The sequence below is a fragment of the Ranitomeya variabilis genome, chromosome 1, assembly GCF_051348905.1.
Source record: "Ranitomeya variabilis isolate aRanVar5 chromosome 1, aRanVar5.hap1, whole genome shotgun sequence".
NCBI lineage: Eukaryota > Metazoa > Chordata > Amphibia > Anura > Dendrobatidae > Ranitomeya > Ranitomeya variabilis.
Window position 1 is genome coordinate 594,264,928 of NC_135232.1, and position 23,140 is coordinate 594,288,067.

General features: G+C 44.6%; 1 protein-coding gene across 1 annotated transcript in view; it reads right to left on the bottom strand.

The window, feature by feature from the left end:
- Positions 1 to 230: 230 nt before the first annotated feature.
- The window catches only part of HDGF (heparin binding growth factor), a 28,393-nt gene continuing 5,483 nt past the window's right edge, over positions 231 to 23,140 (bottom strand). The window contains exons 2-7 of the mRNA XM_077258590.1: positions 5,408 to 5,481; positions 5,190 to 5,328; positions 5,041 to 5,100; positions 3,156 to 3,356; positions 2,799 to 3,001; positions 231 to 2,013 (exon numbers count right to left, since the gene is read on the bottom strand). Coding sequence (XP_077114705.1) covers positions 2,010 to 2,013; positions 2,799 to 3,001; positions 3,156 to 3,356; positions 5,041 to 5,100; positions 5,190 to 5,328; positions 5,408 to 5,481 — 681 coding nt within the window. The 3' untranslated portion in view covers positions 231 to 2,009. The remainder of the gene's footprint in view (positions 2,014 to 2,798; positions 3,002 to 3,155; positions 3,357 to 5,040; positions 5,101 to 5,189; positions 5,329 to 5,407; positions 5,482 to 23,140) is intronic.

Genomic DNA, 23,140 nt, shown 5'->3' on the forward strand with positions numbered 1-23,140 from the left:
AAAATCGCAACAATCGCTTTCATCACAACCGCAAAACCGGGAAATAAAAAATAAAGAGGGGAATCGTTCTCTGCATATGGTACAAATGATTATACATCACATAGCAAGATGAGCGGGGACGGGGCGCTGACGTGGGCAAGAGGGGGACTGGGGGAAATACAAAACTACCTATAGAAAACCAGCTACAAACCACTTATGGGCAAGTTGTAATTTGGAAATTTATATATATATTTGTTTTTTTTGCAAATTTTAAATTTTATTAAAAATATTAGTTAAAAAAATTAACTTTAATTCCATGATGTGAGTTGGGTCATCTGCAACCCTGACCATTTGATGAAGACGTTGTTGACTATAGGAAGGAGAATGAGAGCAAGCGACCACTCCCCACACGCCGGCAGGGAGCAAGCCACCACCCCCCCCCACACGCCGCCAGGGAGCAAGCCACCACCCCCCACACGCAGCCCAGGGCCCCTTGAGCGTCCATGCATGGACTAGGTATACCACAGATCTGAACTATTAACCCATAAAGTCATTATTGCTGTAAAAACTCAAGATATGCGTAAATCTCCCACCGAGCAGACTGGAGAATAAGGCAACAAATGCGCAGATACAAAAAATTATATAGAAACACAGGCAGCAGTAATGGGGGCTACATTGTGGGAGGCAGCCACCTCATGACAGGGGAAGCGTCACTGGATCATTTAACCTCTCATCCCAGAGACTTCCTTTCAGCCAGCCCATAGCCTTCATTGAGCAAACTAGGAGTAGTAGTTACTGTAGAGCAGTAATCAGCTGGAGGGGCAATACCTGGTGGTATGAGGCCACCTATCAGAGCCACCACTGTGTACAGACGACCTCTGGGGAGGGCACGGGCTACATTTAGTGTTTATTACAGCCGGACTTCTCCTTTATATATTGGGCAGACATTACACATGATGCTAAATGCACATTTTTCACTTTCTGCTCAGTTTTCCTGAAGCTGGAAATGAAGATTTATATATTTGTGAAGCTGATCTAAAACAATAAAAGCAGAAAAAAAAAATCCAGTTTTAACAATAAAAAAAACCCCACATTACAGTTATAACCTTCTACATTAACACTTTGTGGGAACAGCATAAGTGGGTAAAAGCCAAGAAGCATCTCCTGTAGAGAAGACAGACAACCTGCAGCTGCTGTAAACATCAACTCCCAACGCATGGTGGGAGTTGTAGTTTGAAACAGTGACAAGTGCAGATCTATAGGCTTGAACTGGAAAATAGGGTGGTTGTGTACAATAGTGGCAAGGTCAACCCGCCATGTATATAAACTATATCGGAGTTATAGCACTTTACAAGCCAACGCTGAAGGGGAGAGAAGTCTTTGGTGCAGCCAGTTGAAAAAAAAAAACCCCAATGGAGCCCATTGTGAGGAACGGGGTATAGAAATTGCAGCTGACCCCTCAACTAAGCAGGGTTAACTGTGAGGGGCTCTACAAGGTCCATGCTAATAGCCTAATTTTAGGTGCTGAGAGTTGCTGCACTGATATTCTGAAGCTCAGGACAGTTTATGACAGAATCGCAATGCTGATCATCTGATATCTCTAAACACGATATATATATATTTTTTTTAAGACGCTTGTGACAATTCCCCCAGAGACAAGATCATTTCTTAACAGTTGAGAAAGTTAAAAGGGTTAAAAAAAACAACCAAGAACACACCAGCACAATACATGACAAGATATAAAGCGTTAGATAAGGCGGGAGGCTCGGCAGAAGTGATGGAGGAGGACGCACCTGCCACCATGCAACTGATGGACTGCCCGACGTGCCGAAGGATGACGCTCCATACTACCATTCCTTCTCGAGTATGTGGATTAGAAACTGATTTTCATGATCGGGTTGCAGACTAATGAAGATGTTCAATGTTTGTCTTTTGAAGTATTTTTTTTTTTTTTTTTTTAAAGCCCCCACGTCTCCCCTGTTTAGGAAAAGGTAGTCAGGTTCTGCCCAGTCAGGAAAGGGAAACTCCGTTTAGCTGAAAAACAAAAACATTTTTTAAGATCCAATAATTATAAAGAGTCACTTGATACAGGACCAATCCCATAATATTATGTGCAGAGTTGTAAGGGTAAGTTCATTCAGGACGTTTTTTCTGCAGCAAAACCTGATCATCTTTGTAGGAAAAAAGCTGCGTCAAAACCACAGGTTTAGGTGCGTTTTTGGTTGCGTATTTGGTGCGGTTTTTTTTTCCTCTCTGTCCATGCTAATGTCCTTGGATTTTCAGCAGCTAAAACGCAGCAAATAATGATACCTGAGTTGTGCTGCATTTTTTTCAACACCCATTCAAGTCAATGGGTGAAAAAAACGCAGCAAAAACGCTGAAAGAAGTGCCATGTCCTATTTCCGAAAAATGCAGCAAAGCACAAAATACTGATCACACAAAAAACCAATGTGTGTGCATGAGATTCCTGAAATCTCATAGGCTTTGCCGGTACTGTAAAAAGCTGCTGAAAATTAGCATAAAAAAACACAGCAAAAAAGTTTTGTGTGAACTTACCCTTAATGTGCCTGTCTGGGAGGAGCATATACATTTTAGATTGGCTCCCAGACCTTCACATTGCTGCCCCCCCCCCCCCCAATCCCTCTTGGGGCCACTGATTGGAATGTGACCGCTGCAGACAACTAGATGCTGGAATTCCAGTGCATCCCGCTGACAGCCCAGCTCCTACTTGTGTACAGAAACTAAGCTGATAGGTGTTGGACCACCACTGAATCAGGCCAGAAGACCCCTATGACATCAGGTCCGGGGGGGTTTCTCACCTGGTCTCTTTGTTACTGGTTTCTTCTATGACTGATTTCTCTTCTGCCTTTTCCTCCACCTTTAGATCCTCCGATGCAGCGGGTTCGCTGTTGTCATCTTTTCTGGCCTCCGGCGTCTGCTTGGCCTCTTTTTTCGCAGGTTCCTTGTTCTCAGACTTGTCATCATCCTGCTCTTCATCTGCCTTCGATCTTTTGGGAGAGCTCTGAGGAGGGAAAGTCAGATGTGTTCTGAATCATGTCCTGACAGCCTCTACTACGCCAGAATGCAAAGATTTAACCCTGGTCGTAAGCCACAATGTCCTGCAATGTACGAGATGCATATTAGCCCTTCCATGCAGGGGATCTCCTATAACACACCTCTGCAGCATCCTCTGCTTTCCTCTTGGCAGCGGCCTTGTCACCTTTCTCCTTGGATTGCTCATCAATCACCAGCTTCCCTTCCTCGTCACTGCTGCCATCATTGCCCTTTTTCTCTCCATCCCCTTCGGGCTTTTCTTCCTCATCATCATCCTCCTCCTCCTCTTCAGCGTCAGCTTCTGAGCTTTTCTTTGGGGTTGCCTAGAAAAGAAAAAAAAAAAGACAAACCTAAGATCCAGTGATGCCCTCCTATGGAGAATTGCTGCATTACAGTCAAGCTTGTCATGTATGGCAGGACCGCTTTAGGCTATAATCCCCACATCTGAGGTTAATGGCTTCTTTACATGACTGCTTCCCTTTAGCCCCTTTGCTCCTGAGCGGTACATATGGCAGATGTCACCGAGTCTATACATGGCTGATACCGCTGGGTTATACTATCAGCTCAATCGGAATTAGCCCATCATGGTAGTTAACCCCTTAGTGACCAAGTTAGATGTTCAAGATCTGACCAATGTCACTTTATGTAGTATTAACTCAAAAATGCTTCAACATATCCTGTTAATTTTGAGACTATTTTTTCCTGGCACGTTATAATATAGGATAGTGGTAAATTTAGGTGGATATATTTTGCATTTATTTCAAAAAAATTATCAGAAATTTAACAAAAATGTAAAAAAATTAGTAATTTTCAAACTTTGAATGATTATCCCTTTAATCCAGATAGTCATACCATAGAAAAACATTAATAACATTTCTCTCATGTCTACCTTACATCAGCACCCTTTGTAAAATGTTATTTTATTTTGTTAGCCTTTTAGGAGGTTTAGAAATGTAGCAGCAATTTTTCATTTTCTCAAGGAAATTTACAAAATTTAAATTTTTTGAGGGACCTATGAAGGTTTGAAGTGACTTTAGGGGGTCCTATATACTGCCCCACAGCTGTGCCATATAGTGCTCTGCACCGTTCATTATTGCCCAATAGCTGTACCATAGAAAGCTGTGCCATATAGTGCTCTGCACCGTTCATTATTGCCCCACAGCTGTGCCATATAGTGCTCTGCACCGTTCATTATTGCCCCATAGCTGTGCCATATAGTGCTCTGCACCGTTCATTATTGCCCCATAGAAAGCTGTGCCATTGCTGCTGCTGCAATAAAAAAATTACATACTCACCTCTCTTGCTTGCAGCTCCTCAGCGTCCCGTTCCGGCGTCTCTCTGCACTGACTGATCAGGCAGAGGGCGGCGCGCACACTATATGTGTCATCGCGCCCTCTGACCTGCACAGTCAGTGCGGAGAGACGCCGGGAAGATGGAACGGCGCCCGGCGTGTGGAACGCGGACAGGTGAATATGTAATACTTACCTGCTCCCGGCGTCCCGCTCCTTCCCCCGGACAGCTGGTCTTCGGTGCCGCAGCCTCTTCCTCTATCAGCTGTCACCGTTACCGCTCATTAGAGAAATGAATATGCGGCTCCGCCCCTATGGGAGTGGAGTCCATATTCATTTCTCTAATGAGCGGTCCCACGTGACCGCTGAACAGGGGAAGAGCTGCGGCACCTGGAGACCGTGGGACTGCAGGGACAGCGCCAGGAGCCCCGGAAGCAGGTAAGTATACCTCAGCGCCCTCTCCCCCTCACCCGCCGACCCTGCCTCGAGTATAAGCCGAGAGGGGCACTTTCAGCCCAAAAATTTGGGCTGAAAATCTCGGCTTATACTCGAGTATATATGGTATCTCAGGTCAGTAAAAAGATGTATTGGCGGTCACTAAGGAGTTAATCCCCCGTAGATGATGCTTTCAATAGCAATCGTGGTTTCTAAGTAGTTTGTCTATTTGACAAACTCTAAAAAGTGGACTCACAAATCTCCAAGAATTGGAGCTTTTTACCTTCTCTCCATCTTTATCACCACCTCGGCCTGCTGCTTTTGACCCTCTCTTCCGGGAAGGCTGAGGAAAAATTAACATGAATGTATGATATTAAAAATGTGATAAAAACACATTTGACCAATTTACTTAAAGCCTGTATGGAAGTAGACCTGATAATCTGACGCTTGTACGGCGGGATTATTCTCGATCTCCCACAGCCCGTCACTGAATCCTTTCCTCTTGTTGGCTTTCCCGAACTTCTCCTTGGTCTCTTCGTAGGGGAAGATGTCTTTAGGACCCAGGTGGGCTCTGATAGGGGAAGGAATTCACCATTAATACCTGGAGTAGACACAGGACCTCAATATGGCTCATTTCCTCTGATACTCACGTTTCATGAGTCCCGAAAAAGAAGACTTGATACTTATTCGCCGACTTTGATGTGGGTTCAGGGACTTCGTCAATCTGGAAGGAATGAATAGCAAGGGTTAGGACTAAGAAAATGTCAAGACCTCAGAAAATGCAAAAGCCGACAAATGCAGCACAGGATCTTGAATAAAAAGACTAGTAAATGGTACAAGGGCCAGTAGAACACAAAGTATATTGTTAGGCACGTGGGCGCATGTCACTGAGGCCACATGTGCCGCTAACCACCCACAGAGCTACATATTAATATGCAGGGAAGAGACGATCTGTTGGCATCACGCCATGGTTTCCCTCGCTGCATGAGCCTCTGCGTCCTGGCAGACCAGCAGATGACAGGCCGTAGTGCGGAGTCATGCTGGCTGCTGTACAGGTCTGTGCCACGGCTGTATGGAGGGGTGGAAGCACATTTATAGATCCACCTAGGCTATAAATACAGGCTCGGCTACCAGGCCAAAGAAAAGCTCCTGGGTACAAGACAAGGCTCCCATCACTATACTATGCCTCCTATAGCCTCCCCGGCCCCCAGGGATTCACATACCGTACTTACTCACACAGACTGCAGGCAGCGTCATGCAGCTGGCACCAGGGAGGTGCAGACAATGCTGACCATGGGTCTTGCAGTACATTGAGTATGATAGAGTCTCCTTCATGTTGGTCACTAGTTAAATCAGGAGTGACCGGTCCTGGGCGATACCAGTGAGCCGTCACAGTAAGTCTCACATGAAAGTAAATGCCACATTATCACCGGGCTGTAATTATGTGGGCAGCTCTGCGCTGGGTGTAAACCCTATTGTTCTAGTTGTCCGTCACACCCCAGCCTGACTCATTACATACAGCATAACTGCTCGCTCCTGACTAGAGCCAGAGTAAAAATGACCGGCAAACAGCAGTGTCACGTGGCCATAAAAGTCATCCAGGTAGACACAGGCAGTCAGGCCAGTGTGGTTGGGAGGAAGAAGCTCGTCAAGAAAGTGTGGTCAGGAGGAAGAGGGGTTCATTGAGAAAGTGTGGAACGGAAGATGTGGGAGTTTTGTTGAGGCAGCAGGATCTGTACATATACTTTTTGCAAACAAAGTGAAGAAAACTTTGCGTGCCGACTGATATGTCGCATTGCTGACTGGTGTAAATTATGCACCCATGCAATAAGGCCTACAATAAGGCCTACACTCGGGGGTCTATTTATAAAAGCAGGTGTCCTGAATTGTGCACAGGGAAACAGATCCTGACCCATGCCCTCTCCTGGGTAGTCATAGCAAATGCCACAAAGTGTACAACACTCACAGTGTGCCAAGCTGGAATCACCATGGGGGGCGCAACTCTACATTTGCTTGCATTCACCATGTAGCTTTTAATAATGCAATCTCATCTGGTAATATGGGAGCTGGGGGGTGTGCCAGCCCCTTCAGCTGCTTGCTGTTCTTAAGGTACCTTCACACGAAACGACATTATAACGATATCGCTAGCAATCCGTGACGTTGCAGCGTCCTCGCTAGCGATATCGTTTCGTTTGACACGCAGCAGCGATCAGGATCCTGCTGTGATGTCGCTGGTCGCTGAATAAAGTCCAGAACTTTATTTGGTCGTCCGATCGCTGTGTATCGTTGTGTTTGAAAGCAAAAGCAACGATACCAGCGATATTTTACACTGGTAACCAGGGTAAACATCGGGTTACTAAGCGCAGGGCCGCGCTTAGTTACCCGATGTTTACCCTGGTTACTAGCGTAAAATGTAAAAAAAACAAACAGCACATACTCACATTGCGTCCCCTGCAGTCTGCTTCCTCCTCTGACTCAGCGCCGCAAAGTGAAAGTGAAAGCAGCACAGCGGTGACGTCACCGCTCTGCTCTCACTGTACGGCGCTCAGTCAGTCAGGAAGTGGACGCAGGGGGACGTGAATGTAAGTATGTGCTGTTTGTTTTTTTTAGATTTTACGCTGGTAACCAGGGTAAACATCGGGTTACTAAGCACGGCCCTGCGCTTAGTTACCCGATGTTTACCCTGGTTACCAGGGGACCTCGGCATAGTTGATCGCTGGAGAGCGGTCTGTGTGACAGCTCTCCAGCGACCAAACAGCGACGCTGCAGCGATCGACATCGTTGTCGCTATCGCTGCAGCGTCGCTTCGTGTGAAGGTACCTTTAGCTACCTGGCAAGCAGTGAGGCAAACAGCCCGCAGGGCAGCACTTGATGTGGAGAGACAACCGGATGATGTCCAGGAGCCAGAAGGAGATCAAAACTCAGACTCCACAGAAAATCAAATTGGGGCAACAAGCTCCTGCAAGCCCCCCATAAATTAAAGTTTGGGTGCAGCTTAAGTGCCAAGTTTGCAAAAGGTCATTATTTAACGGTACGCTATAATACACAGTGCATGTGACACAATTTATCACACAGCCAAACTTGGAGGGAGAGGACTATGAAGACAACCAAGCACAGAGTTCAAGTGGCAACAAATTTTCTTGCTGTGGCATGTTTTATTCTACAAAGCAAATATATAAAAATTGAACAGAGCAGAACTGAAAAAGGTTCAGCCCATTCTGTCAGGGGTGGATACAGATCACGGTAGTATCTGCCTAAGGACATTTCTGAAAAAAAAAACGCCTCGTTAAAAATTGCACTACCCACTTAGAGTAGTCTCCTAAGCTGGGCACAACATAGAGCTGCCACTGAGGGGCCCCGTGCAGATATTCTCAAAGGGCTCCAAAGGACGGGGGGATAACTCAAAGATCGTCTGGACCCCATTGATCCTGAGAACATCACTCTGAAGGGAGCAGATGTTGATCATCAGTGAGGGCCCCAGGCAAAGTTGTCACTAGGTAGTTCTATGGATAATTTACAATGTATAGATCCCTTTTTAGGGTAAGTTCACACAGGACGTTTTTGCTGCTTTTTTTCTGCAACAAAACCTGATCTTCTTGGCAGGAAAGAAGCTGCGTCAAAAACACAGGTTTAGGTGCGTTTTTGGTTGCGTATTTGGTGCGTTTTTTTTTCTCTTTGTCCATGCTAATGTCCTTGGATTTTCAGCAGCAAAAACACAGCAAATACTGATACCTGCGTTTTTGCTCCATTATTTTCAACACCCATTCAAGTCAATGGGTGAAAAAAAAGCAGCAAAAATGCTGAAAGAAGTGACATGCTCTATGTCCAAAAAACACAGCAAAGCACAAAATACTGATCACACAAAAAACCAATGTGTGCATAAGATTTCTGAAATCTCATAGGCTTTACTGGTATTGTAAAAAGCAGCTGAAAATTAAAAAAAAAAACGCAGGAAAAACGCCCTGTGTGAACTTACCCTAAAGGTGGGTATAGAGGAGAGCGTGGCAAGGAACATCACGTCTCACTGATATCTGCAATTGCACACGTCCTACCAGTTCTGTAGACATGACTTAGTAGCTCAATGCAGGACTAAAACTAAGTAGCCACCCCATACATGATGTTGGAAAAAAAAATTGACTTTAGAAAAAATATATATAAAATATATACACACACATACATACACACACATACATACATACAGCAGCAATATAAACCACATGCAGGAAGAGGAACAGTCCAGGAAAGGGAAGTCACCAACTGCTGCACCTGATGCAATTCTTAGAGGTTACCTACTCCCAGGGCCATGTAGTCACCCTGACGACTCTGCACCTGTAGCACTGACCTCCTGATGGACCCATATGGTGATGGCACCCATGAATGTTTTAGCATATGACCCTCTATAACAGTGGTGGCGAACCTATGGCACAAGGGGACACACAACGCCCACGCATGGGGATCTCGAAGAGATGGCAAGTGTGCCCAGAGGTGGGACTGATATGAACAGATAAGCGTTGGAACGGGCAGAGGCGAGTAGTTTTTTTTTTTTTACACTGTGAGGCCATTATACAGTATGGAGCAGTATATGGGGCCATTATACAGTATAGAGAAGCATGTGGGGCCATTATACAGTATGGAGCATCATGTGGGGCCATTATACAGTATGGAGCACTATATGGGGCCATTATACAGTATAGAGCATCATGTGTGGCCATTATACAGTATAGAGCATCATGTGTGGCCATTATACAGTATAGAACATCATGTGTGGCCATTATACTGTATGGGAGACAATGCAGGGCCCCGCTATACTGTATAGAGCACTATGTGGAACCCATTACACTTTATGGGAGAATATGTAGGGCCCATTACACTGTATGCAGCACTATGTGGAACCATTGTACTATATGGAGGACATTTTGTGCACATACTGTATGGAGGACTATGTGGGGTCAATTGTACTGTATGGAGCGCCTTTTGTGCCCATTATATCGTACTAGATGGTGGCCCGATTCTAACACATCGGGTATTCTAGAATATGTATGTCCACTTAGTATATTGCCCAGCCACGTAGTATACAGCAGAGCCACGTAGTATATTGCCCAGCCCACGTAGTATACAGCACAGAGCCACGTAGTATATTGCCCAGCCACGTAGTATATTGTCCAGCCACGTAGTATATTGCCCAGCCCACGAAGTATACAGCACAGAGCCACGTAGTATATTGCCCAGCCACATAGTATATTGCCCAGCCACGTAGTATAATTGCCCAGCCACGTAGTATATTGCCCAGCCCACGTAGTATACAGCACAGAGCCACGTAGTATATTGCCCAGTGACGTAGTATATTGCCCAGTTCCATTGTATATTGCCCAGTGACGTAGTATACAGCAGAGCCACATAGTATATTGCCCAGTTACGTAGTATATTGCCCAGTGACGTAGTATACAGCACAGAGCCACATAGTATATTGCCCAGTTATGTAGTATATTGCCCAGTGACGTAGTATACAGCACAGAGCCACATAGTATATTGCCCAGTTATGTAGTATATTGCCCAGCCACGTAGTATATTGCCCAGCAACGTAGTATATTGCCCAGTAACGTAGTATATTGCCCAGTGATGTAGTATACAGCACAGAGCCACGTAGTATATTGCACAGCCCATGTAGAATATTGCCCAGCTATGTAGTATATTGCCCAGCCACGTATGACACGTTTAAGAAAATAAAAAATAAACATACTCACCTTCCGCTGGCGCGTTGTAGCTGTGTCGCGTGCAGCCGGCAGCTTCCGATCACAGGCTGTGATGACGTCGCGGTCACATGACCGTGACGTCACGGCAGGTCCTTTCAGCACAGGCGCGCAGGACTTGTGATGACGTCGCGGTCACATGACCGTGACGTCATGGCAGGTCCTTCTGCCAGACCATCCGTGCACCGGAACGTGCTGGTTGCATCGCGAGGAGCGGGAAAGTCGGCGTAGGTGAGTATATAATCATTTTTTATTTGTTTTAATTATTTTTAACATTAGATGTTTTTACTATTGGCGCTGCATAGGCTGCGTCAATAGTAAAAAACTTGGTCTCACAGGGTTCATAGCGGCGGTAATGGAGTGCGTTACCCGCGGCATAACGCGGTCCCGTTACCGCCGGCATTAACCCTGTGTGAGCGGAGGGGTGTATGTGGGCACCGGGCAGTGAGTGCGGGGAGTAAGGAGCGGCCATTTTCTTCCGGACAGTGCGCGTCGCTGATTGGTCGCGGCAGCCATGACAGGCAGCTGCCGAGACCAATCAGCGAACGAATAACCGTTACAGACAGACAGACAGACAGACGGAAGTGACCCTTAGACAATTATATAGTAGATGGAGAGCTGTGTGGGGATTACCTTTGGAAAATCACACTGATGGGTCATTCTTTGTTGGGGGAATTGAGGGAGGGGGATAAAGAAAGGTCATCATACTGTGTATGGAGGAATACTGTGTTTATGTATCCTTTACATATTCATATCCGACCATTGGGTCATATGGTTTTTACTGCTGTTACATAACATATTATTCCACTATAATTCCAAAAGTTAATTATTTTATTTGATGAGGAAGTTTTTCCTTAATTGTAGACTTTTTAACAAATATCTTTCACTTTGTAAAAGCTTTTAATTTTGCCCCTCTGTGTATTTAGTTTGACATCCCATGCTTAAAGGGTTATTCTCATTATGATAAAGGGTTACGATTGCAAAGAGGTTGTAAAAACAAACAACTTGGCAATTTTACTTCTGAATAAAAATCCCCTTAATTCTCAAGAACAGACCTCCACTACAATCGGTGGCTAGTACCGTATCTTAAGCTTGGAGTGCAGCGCTTACAAGCTCTTTGCTATAGGCGCTATAGCGCGCTAATGTAGGAGTTGTTTTTCTAATCTAAAACCTCAGTATACCTGTTAAATTGCCGTGTTGGCACTTTGCAATAAATAAGTGGGTTTTAGATTGCAGTTTGGGCACACCGTCTCTAAAAGGTTCACCAATCACTATATCATGTGCAATCAGGAAGCAGAGGACCAGCATATTGGCGTTACCCAAAGACCTGGCAGCAGCATATTACATGAGGATAAGAAGTGTCTGCTTCCCCAGAGCTCGGGCGCACAGCCAATATATGACAGACCCATAGAGATAAGAACGGCAGCCAGTGGCAGATAATCCGGGATGACTGCGCTCAATCCATGTTATTCTGACACACTGCACATACACCATAGGGCTCTGTCAGCCTGGCTGCACATCAGGGGTCACTGCTCCGGGTTCTGCTCCACTGCGCATTCCTGGGACTCCTGTAAGGTCTTTACATTCAAAGTATAACCCCGCTGGGCCGGGAACAGGACCTTGACATCACAGTCTGTCAGTAACAGGATTACAGGAGAGGAATAAGCGGATGATGCACTGATGACCTGAGCCAAGCCTAAATACTACATTCACAGTACTTTGCTGCTCCACCAATATGGCCTCCTCCATGAGGACAGACTGGGAGACAGCCCTCAGATCTCAATCTTGCTAACACTGGGAAGACCAAACCAGACCAAGTCCAAGCAGAAAAAAAAGTCAAGGCAGAGAGGAGAAGACAGTCAAGGAGGAATTAGCAAGTTAAGGAGAAGAAAGCTCGGACCCTGAATGGCAGCTCTGATCCCTCTAAGCACTATAATTGATCATCACTGGGCCAAAACCAGACAGGGGTCCCTGTTAGGACCAGACAATAAAGGCTTTTTAACAAGGATGGAAATGTAAGCTACCTATAGACCACAATATTTACTAAAATGTAAAACTTACCCCAAGCCCCATTCACTATAATATACAAAATCCTTGGTCTGAAAATCTAAATCACATATAGGCAAAGTAGAGTTCAGGGCAGCAGATTGTAAACCAAGAGAAAGTTTCAGCACCTAAAGTGCTGGCAGAATGCTGATCAAAGCCAGTTCCAGAACCTATAATGCAATGCAGACAGAACAATGATGAAGCACAACATCAAGTTGCAGAATCTACAATTGTCAGGATGCCGATCAAAGGCACATTACAGAACCCACAGTGCTGACAGAAAGCAGATGAGCCACAAATACATGTTCCAGAACCTATAGTCAAAGTAGAGTGATAAAGTAACTGAATTAAAAAAAAAAAAAAAAAAAAGGCAATTATGTATGGGAAGTTACAGTGCAAGGCATGAAAGTGTGGATACTTCATTGCACATTAGATTTGTATGTACATCGAAAGGTTTGTTTTTTTTTGAGAGACCACCCCTCAAAGTCTGAAATGATGGCAAAATGTGAAGACATGTACAGGGTCGTGGCAAACACTGGGGTACTGGATCACCACCATCAAGGCCACCAGTAACAGCCCTGGCTAGTGAACGTAGGAATGATCTACCTGCACCTATAAACCTAACATTATCGGTCCACACCAGGACATGCTGGGACACTTCCAACACCAGAGAAGTGCTGCAGTGCAGTATATGAAGCAGGTGGAAATATAGGGCAGAGTACACTTGGCAGAGACCTGTGTAAACAGGCAGCCTTACGAGAACCATCAGCGCAGTCCTAGTGGATTACCCAGCATGCACCACTGTAGCCTGCAACCTTCCCATGAAGCACAAGTTAGCAGCTACCCTTTTAATAAGATGATCACCACAATGAAGCAATATGCACCTAAAAGAAAAAAAAAAAAAAACTTACTGGTGACTGGGTTCAACCGAGTAATTACACCCACAATCAGCCAGTGGATTGTGAGATTACTACACTGGTGGATGTCAGGGCACGATGGGAGTCAAACTGGAAAGGGACTAAAGAACTGAAACTGACCCAGGGGACCCCCCCGACCATCTGCAAACAACCCCCTGATGGGACAGCTGGGGATACAGCATGAGAAGTGAACTACAAGCACCACAAGCCAACTACAAACCATCATTACTAATGAGTGATTAGGCCACGAATCGGGAGACGTCAGCAGGGAGGAGGCTCACAGGGCTCCTGTCGGATGTCAGGTCATCATATCAGAGGGGAAACATCCAAAGGACTATACCAGCCAGTGAGCGAGCGACAGAGTGAGTATACATCACACACCGTCATATACTTTAGATATATACAGGTTCATCCATCACCCCCTTATACACACTACAGACCTGTGTATATATCTACAGCATCTTTGTGTGAGTATGTAGTGTGATCATAGAGAATATATAACTCCTCCACATGTATGCACAGTACATGATAATCTATACACAGTATATTATAACCCTTCACTAATTACATACATATACACTAGCTATAAACAACCATCCAGTACCTCATACAGTGTACGCTACAGATACAAATAAACTGTGCATATACAGAGCACACATCCTTACACTTCAGCTGTAGACACAGGGTCATGTGTTACACCTCCATTCCACATTATAAAAATTAGTGTATGCGCAATATACACAATGCATCTACATAGTATATACACAATACAAACATTACACTATACACATTCATACATTACCCTCCCACACCAGATAGATATACACACTATTATATACATACATAGCCCCCATCTCGTGGAATTCTGTGCTCCAACACGTCCGGTTATCCACCACATTTGGATCCTTTAGACGGAACCTGAAATCCCACCTCTTCAAAAAAATAAAAAAAGCTTACAACCTGTAATGACCACGCTGCCTCCTCACCACTACCGAACCTTACTGCAACCCCCGACCTACTGTCTCCTTCCTCACCATCCTGTAGAATGTAAGCCCGCAAGGGCAGGGTCCTCGCCCCTCTGTATCAGTCATGTGTCATTGTTAGTTTGCTTACTGTAATTGACATCTGTATTTTGATGTAACCCCTTCTCATGTACACCGCCATGGGAGGGAGAGGGAGAGGGAGAGGGAGAGGGAGAGGGAGAGAGAGAGATGGGAGGAGTGCAAGATCAGCCTGGAGGCAGCCGCATCCAATGACTAGAAAAGAAAAGCAAAAAAACACAACCAGCACTCAATGTGAACACCTTGCAGGTGGCCGTAATCAGCTCTACCTGCCCATAAATTGTAGGCTTAGCCCTAGAGTGACATATTTTGTCCATAGTTGTAGGCTGGTGGCCCAAAAGTGGCATGTACGGTAGAGTAGGACGCATCAGACAGAGGTCACCTTGCCGTGGTTGATGGGCACACATGAATTGGCCAATTTATGTGCTAAGAAACTTCATTTCATCTATTACTGTAAGTTTTATGAAAAAAAAAAATTAAATAATTTGTGAAAAATTTTTTTTGAGAAGTATAATCTATATTGAATATTTGTGTTTTCACATGGCCTAGATTCATGCACATGTGCTGCTGTGTTCTTTTTTTTATCGATATAGAGATATTACACACACCATAAATAGCCAACATACATTGCACTAAAGGCATGTGCGGTGTAACACTATTAGTCCATGAGCCGGGCCAGATATCGGTACCACCCGGAGTGACTAATTTTCTTTGGTATTTTTAGGTAGATGCATGTCTGTAGTTTATTTTTTGATATGATAGCCCTTACATATACGTAGCTTATTAACCCCTTCAGCCCTAGGCCTATTTGTACCCAAGTGCCTAAGCCAATCTGACCTGTGCCACTTCATGGGCTAATAACTTTGGAACGCTTTCACCTATCCAAGCCATTCTGAGATTGTTTTCTCGTGACATATTGTACTTCACGTCAGTGCTAAATGGGAGTCAATATATTTTACCTTTCTATATAAAAAAATGCTAAATATTCGGAAATTTTGGAAAAATCGGCAATTTTTTAACTTTGAAATTCTCTGCTTTTTACAAAAATACTGATACCCCCCATAATAGTTATTAATTTACACTCCCCACATGTTTACTTCATATTGGCATCATTTTGAAAATGAAACCTTATTGTTTTACGACGTAATAGGGCTTATAGTTTTATGCGCAATTTTTCACATTTACAGCAAAACCCACTTTTCAAAGGACCAAGTCACTTCTGAAGTCACTTTAAGGGGCTTACATAACAGAAACCACCCATAAATTACCCCATTTTGCAAACTACACCCCTCAAGCTGTTCAAAACTCATTTTTAAAAACTGTTAACCCTTTAGGTGTTCCACAGGAATTTTAGCAGAATGAAGGCGAAATTTCAAAATTTCATTTTTTTTCCAGATATTACATTGTAATCCAATTTTACCTGCAACCTAGCAAGGGTTAACGGCAAACCCAAACTTGGTTACCCTAATTCTGCAGTTTATAGAAACACCCCACATGTACTCGTAAACTAAAGTATGGGCACACAGCACAGCTCAACACGGAAGGAGCGCTATGTGGTTTTTGGGTGGCGGATTCACTGGAAGAAATCTAGGGGGCCATGTCACATTTGAAGGCTGCCTGAGGTACCCCCACAGTGGAAACACCAAAAAGTGACCCTATTTTGGAAACTACACCCCCAAGGAATCTTTTAGGGGGTATAGTGACCACTTTGACCCAACCAGTGTTTCACAGTAGTTGGAAACACTTGGTTGAGAAAATGGAAAAAGTGCATTTTTTACATGAAGGTGTCATTTTAGGCTCATTTTTTTATTTTTAAGAGGTGTACCAGCAAAAAATGCACCCCACTATTTGTTCACCAATCTCTCCCGAACACAACAACACCCGATATGTTGTCGTACACTGCAGTATTGGGGAACGGCAGGCCTCGGAAGGGAAGGAGCGCCAAATGACTTTTGGAGTGCAAATTTTACTGGAAGAAATCTAGGGGGCTATGTCACATTTGAAGACACCCTGAGGTGCCCCAACACACGCACACACACTGACACATACACGTACACACTGACACATACATGGTCGAGACCATGCTGGCCCTGGTTCGAGCTTCAAGAGAAGGCAACTGGATGCTTCACCTAGGAGCAATCCGACAGATGATACCATGGTGTTTTGCCTATGACAAGGTCAACTATGCCCGATACCTAACCTATTACTATGCCACAATGTCTCGGCTGCCCATAGAACACCCAGAGGTCCATGAATACTTCATGCAAGGTGGCTTTTCGGTCCAGATCGGTAGCAAGAATCCTTTTGGACGAATTCCTGTGGACCAGACCATTGAAGAGACAATCAACAAAGACACCCAGACACCAGGGGGCACAAAAGGCTTCAGCCTCAAAGTTGGAGCTGTTTCCAGGTTCTACCTGACATCAGAGTACCGCAGTATGTACTTGAGGCAGCTGAGGGCCCTGGTAGGCCAACAATATACTGACTTCAGCCATTCAGACCTACAGGTGTCTAGGATTAGAAGAGATGAAGCCGATGTCCAATCTTTCGTTCAACTGCTGGAGACAGGTTGGGTGAACCCCTTCAACAAAGAGCATAATGGTGAACTTATCAGTTTGTCAACAGCGACTGTAGCACCACCAGATGTAGCCAAAGACCTTCAAGGGGCATACAGTATAGGAGAGGATGCATATCAAACATTCAAGGATGAGCGTTTGGGTACCGATAAGCCAACTACATTGTTTCATGACAAGATGACGAAGAACAAACTTAAAACGTTCTCTAACATCCAAATGAAGACACGCAGACAAGGTCTTGGCAAGGAGGTAATTTTGAAGGCTGACAGAAACCTATTTGGCCAGATGATACTTGTAGCTGAGAACAGAAAGCTACAAATGAGTGATGTCTTGACTCATCCCCTGGGTCCATTGCCATGGGCACTTGCCAATGGTGATGGGTCTATCCGCAAGACCAACAAGGCTGCCCTCGCAAGGGAGTTGGAGAGGAATGCTCGTCCTGCAGAAGTGATCCCCGAGCCCTCTGCAACCATCATTGATGGGATGAGCCTGGTTCAGAAACTGAAGGGAAACAATGCAACATTTGGCCAGCTAGCAGGCACAGCAATGAGTCGCGCTATCCATGAGGGTGCTAAGAGCAAGCGCATTGATATTGTCTTTGACGTCTACAAGGAGACATCCATCAAAGATACAGAAAGAGTCAACAGATATGAAGGCACAGGGATCCATTTCAAGAACATTCAACATGGGCACAACATCCAGCAGTGGAAAAAGCTTCTAAGTAGTTCCTCCAACAAGGCAAGTCTCATAAAGTTTCTGGTAGAAGAATGGAAGGCGAAACACCACAGGGAGAAGCTTGAGGAGAAGGAGCTGTATGTCACATGTGAGCAGCTCTGCTTTAAGATCACCAAAGAACAGTGGGAAGAGGCTGCTGACCTTAAGTCAAATCAAGAAGAAGCAGACACACGCCTCCTTCTCCATGCTCTTCATGCAGCAGAATCTGGTTACAAGTCGGTCATCATCACTTCGGAGGATACTGATGTCATGGTCCTGTGTCTGGGCATGTGCCACAAAATCCCATCCCACCTGTTCCAGAAATGCGGTACACAGAACCGGACAAGATTCCTGGATATCACCACTCTGAGCCGAACATTGGGAGGCAGCGTATGTGATTCATTGATTGGTATGCATGCATTTACAGGCTGTGACACCGTCAGTGCATTCGCTGGCCGTGGGAAGATGACGACACTCAAGCAGTTGAAGATGAACAAGACATACTAGGATGCCTTTCAGGAAGTTGGTCGTTCATGGGAAGTGTCTACCGAACTTTTTGAGAAGTTACAGGAAATCACCTGCCACATGTACCTGCCAACTACCCAAACAACTGAGGTAAACAGGCTCCGTTATCAGCTGTTCTGTGCCAGACGTGGAGTGGTAGAGTCAAGTCAACTCCCTCCTTGCCAGGACTGCCTTTTCATGCATGCACTGCGTGCAAACTACCAGGCTGCGATCTGGAGGAGAAGTCTGCAGAGCCAGCCATGGGTTGCAAACCCAACAGACTGCGGTTGGATGATAGATAACGACGGAAAGCTTGTTGTCAAGTGGATGCAAGGGGCACCAGCACCAGAAGCTATTATACAGCTACTGTCCTGCAAGTGTGTGCGGTCATGTGAACTTCCTCAGTGTACTTGCCTCAGCAATGGCCTGAAGTGCACAGACATGTGCAGATTACAGACATGCCAGAACAAGGGTACTGAAGACGAGCCAGTAGAACAACAGTCAGATTCAGAGTCCGATGTTGAAGATATTATGGAGTAACATATATATATATATATATATATATATATATATATATATATATATATGCACATGACATGTTCAGTGTGTATTTACATAACTTGGATTAAATTTTGTTACAAATACTACATCTAGTCACTCCGGGTGGTACCGATATCGTCATATTTGGTTCTTGGCTCATGCTAAAATTCCTGTGGAACACCTAAAGGGTTAACAGTTTTTAAAAATGAGTTTTGAACAGCTTGAGGGGTGTAGTTTGCAAAATGGGGTAATTTATGGGTGGTTTCTGTTATGTAAGCCCCTTAAAGTGACTTCAGAAGTGACTTGGTCCTTTGAAAAGTGGGTTTTGCTGTAAATGTGAAAAATTGCGCATAAAACTATAAGCCCTATTACGTCGTAAAACAATAAGGTTTCATTTTCAAAATGATGCCAATATGAAGTAAACATGTGGGGAGTGTAAATTAATAACTATTATGGGGGGTATCAGTATTTTTGTAAAAAGCAGAGAATTTCAAAGTTAAAAAATTGCCGATTTTTCCAAAATTTCCGAATATTTAGCATTTTTTTATATAGAAAGGTAAAATATATTGACTCCCATTTAGCACTGACGTGAAGTACAATATGTCACGAGAAAACAATCTCAGAATGGCTTGGATAGGTGAAAGCGTTCCAAAGTTATTAGCCCATGAAGTGGCACAGGTCAGATTGGCTTAGGCACTTGGGTACAAATAGGCCTAGGGCTGAAGGGGTTAATAAGCTACGTATATGTAAGGGCTATCATATCAAAAAATAAACTACAGACATGCATCTACCTAAAAATACCAAAGAGAATTAGTCACTCCGCTTGGTACCGATATCGTCAAATTTGGTTCTTGGCTCATGGACTATATAGCTAAGTGCAGTGAAAACAGGTACATTAAACACTAAAAACAGATTACATGCAATATAGACACTGACACTAGTCACAAGCCATAGCTACAGTTGTGTGAATAAGTATTTGCCCCCTTCCCAAGTTCCTATTCTTTTTCATGTTTGTCACACTTCAATGTTTCCGATCACCAAACAAATCGACAAAGATAACAAATAATCCCAAAATGCAATTTATAAATGAAGTTCTTTATTATTAAGGGGGAAAAAATACAAACCTATAGATAAACCTGTAGATAAGCCCCCGATGTATCCTGAAAGATAAGAAAAACAAGTTAGATTATACTCACCCAGGGGCGGTCCCGGTCCAATGGGAGTCACGGTCCGGCGCCTCCTATCTTCATACGATGACGTCCTCTTTGCTTCCTGTCGCGGCTCCGGCGCAGGCGTACTTTGCCCTGTTAAGGGCAGAGCAAAGTACTGCAGTGCGCAGGCGCCGGGAAAGGTCAGAGAGGCCCAGCGCCTGCACACTGCAGTACTTTGCTCTGCCCTCAACTGGGAAGACAAAGTACGTCTGCGCCGAAGCCGCGACAGGAAGCAAAGAAGAGGACATCATCATACGAAGATGGGAGGCCCTGGACCGCGACGCCCATCGGACCGGACCACACTGGACCGGACCACACGGGATCGCCCCTGGGTGAGTATAATCTAACTTGTTTTTCTTAGCTTTCAGGTTACATTAGTAGACAGTATAATTCATGGTTCCATTAACCACATCAAGTCTTCCAGGTCCTGATCAGCAAAACAGCCCTGGACCATTAGACTGCCACCACCATATTTTACTGTTGGGATGTTTTTGTCCTGAAATGTTGTTACTTCTATGCCACATTTAATGGGACATACACATTCCAAAAAGGTCAACCTTTGTCTCGTCACTCCACAGAGCATTCTCCCAAAAGTCTTGGGTATCATCAAGATGTTTTCGGGCAAAATTGATACAAGCCTTTATGCTCTCATTGCTTAGCAGGGGTTTTCGTCTTGAACTCTGTCGTGCAGGCTACTTTTGCCCAGTCTCTCTTAGGCTATGTGCACACGTTGCGGATTGTATGCGTTTTTGCCGCGAAAACGCATACACAACACAGCCCATTGAATTCAATGGGATTCCGCAATGCTGTGCTAATGCTGCGTATTTTTCCACGGCTGAATCGCATTGCAAAAAAATACGCAGCATGCACATTCTTTGTGCGGAATCGCGGCAATTCCGCACACATAGGAATGCATTGATCCGCTTATTTCCTGCATGTGGCTATGCCCACCATGCGGGAAGTAAGCAGATCATGTGCGGTTGGTACCCTGGGTGGAGGAGAGGAGACTCTCCTCCAGGCCCTGGGAACCATATACCTGTATATATATATATATATATATATATATATATAAAAAAAAATTAAAATAAAAAATAGTTTTATTCTCACCTTCTGGCAGCCCCCGCAGCCTTCCCAGTGATGCCTCGCAACAATGACCTGTGATGACGTAGCGGTCTCGCGTGATGCTACTTCATCTGGGGTCATTGTCGCGAGGCATCACTGGGAATGGGTGCATCGCGAGGAGCAGGAAGGCTGCGGGGGCCACCGGAAGGTGAGAATATCACAATTTTTTATTTTTAAATTATTTTTAACATTATATCTTTTTACTATTGATGCTGCATAGGCAGCATCAATAGTAAAAAGTTGGTCACACTTGTCAAACACTGTCTGACAAGTGTGACCAACCTGTCGTTTTCCAAGCGATGCTACAGATCGCTTGGAACACGCTAGCATTCTGCAAGCTAATTACGCTTGCAAAACGCTAGTGTTCAGCGGGAATACGCATGCCAATTTCCGGCGGCAGTAACTTTTGGTCTATTTCACTTTGTCAGGCAGGTCCTATTTAAGGAATTTCTTGATTGAGAACAGGTGTGGCAGTGATCAGGCCTAGGTGTGGCTAGGAAATGGAAACGCAGAGTCCCAATGATGTGATAAAACACAGTTCATTTATGTTTTAAGGGGGAGGGGGGCAATCACTCACACAGGGCCCTGTAGGTTTGGATTTCTTTTTCCCTTAATAATAAAGGCCTTCATTTAAAAACTGCATTTTGTGATTACTTGCATTATCTTCCTCTAAGATTTACATTTGTTGTGAGGATCTGAAACATTTTAGTGTGACAAACAAGCAAAAGAATAGGAAAGAAGGAAGGGGGCACCACACGCCCTACACCTGTAGTGTCACACACTATAGCTGCACATCATTCACACACTATAGTTGTACACCATCACAGACTACAGCTGTGCACCATCAGTCACACACTATAGCTGTACACCATCACACACAGTCACACACTACAGCTGCACACCATCACACACTATAGATGTACACTGTCACGATAAAATGAATATGCCATGTTTTGAGTATATACCCAAAAGGTCCATGGCTTTTCCAACACCCCCCCCCCCCCTCCCTTCACCCTGCCTATTAAGTTCTCTTTTTGCCTGCAGGCAACTACCTCCCCCCCTGCTATATAGTGTAAAGTGAGCCCAGTGTGCCAGCAACACTCACTGGAATCTCTGAAGAGTTTTTATGGCTCGGAGCTGGGAAAGCCAGCCTGTCCCTAACTCCTCATTCCCCCTCCACACCTAATACCAGCCAAAACTGGTACAGAAACTGCAGGGGACTCTACTGTTCTTGTAAAGTTATGTATACTGGCTAGAGATATAAGGATTATATATTCCGGATGTCCATCGAGAGATCTATAGCTCACTGAAATCGCAAGGAGCTAAACCCAACGAGTTGCAAGGAGTGGATTTCTCCGTAAGCGGGTCATGTATCTACGCCATGTTCATACTTAAAAGAACCCCCCTGATGTGGTGAACATCCTGATCATAGTGTCGTTCTCATACGAGGTACATACAAGCGAGTTATGTATAGAAATGGTTTGTCATAACTAAGAAAAGGGAGGATTCAGCCTCTGAGTGAGGTCACCACAGGGGGAGTGCCTTGGGTTTAGGCTGGGAGATAAGTGAGTGAGACAGCAGCCTTCAGTGTCTTTGTCCTGGGTCTAGCTGGAGACAGATCTGTAATGCATCTGGATATATGGTCACCCATCCCCCACAGCACATGGTCAGCCATGAGATGAAATGATACGAACAAAAGTTAAGTGTTTTTTTTCAACTTTAATCCCCTTTTGTGATTGTACTGTACATACGCTACTACTTGTCTTTATAATACCTTTTTATACTTCTGTAAACACTGCCTACCTTTTTTAGAGTAAAATATATAAAATTACTAGCTTTGTCCCTCCTTGCTCTATAACAAACTGTCACGTCCTCTGAAGTGAATTGCGCTTCTAATTTGGGTTGGTTCCGGACCCGTTAATTAAGAAATCGGAGCTGGTGG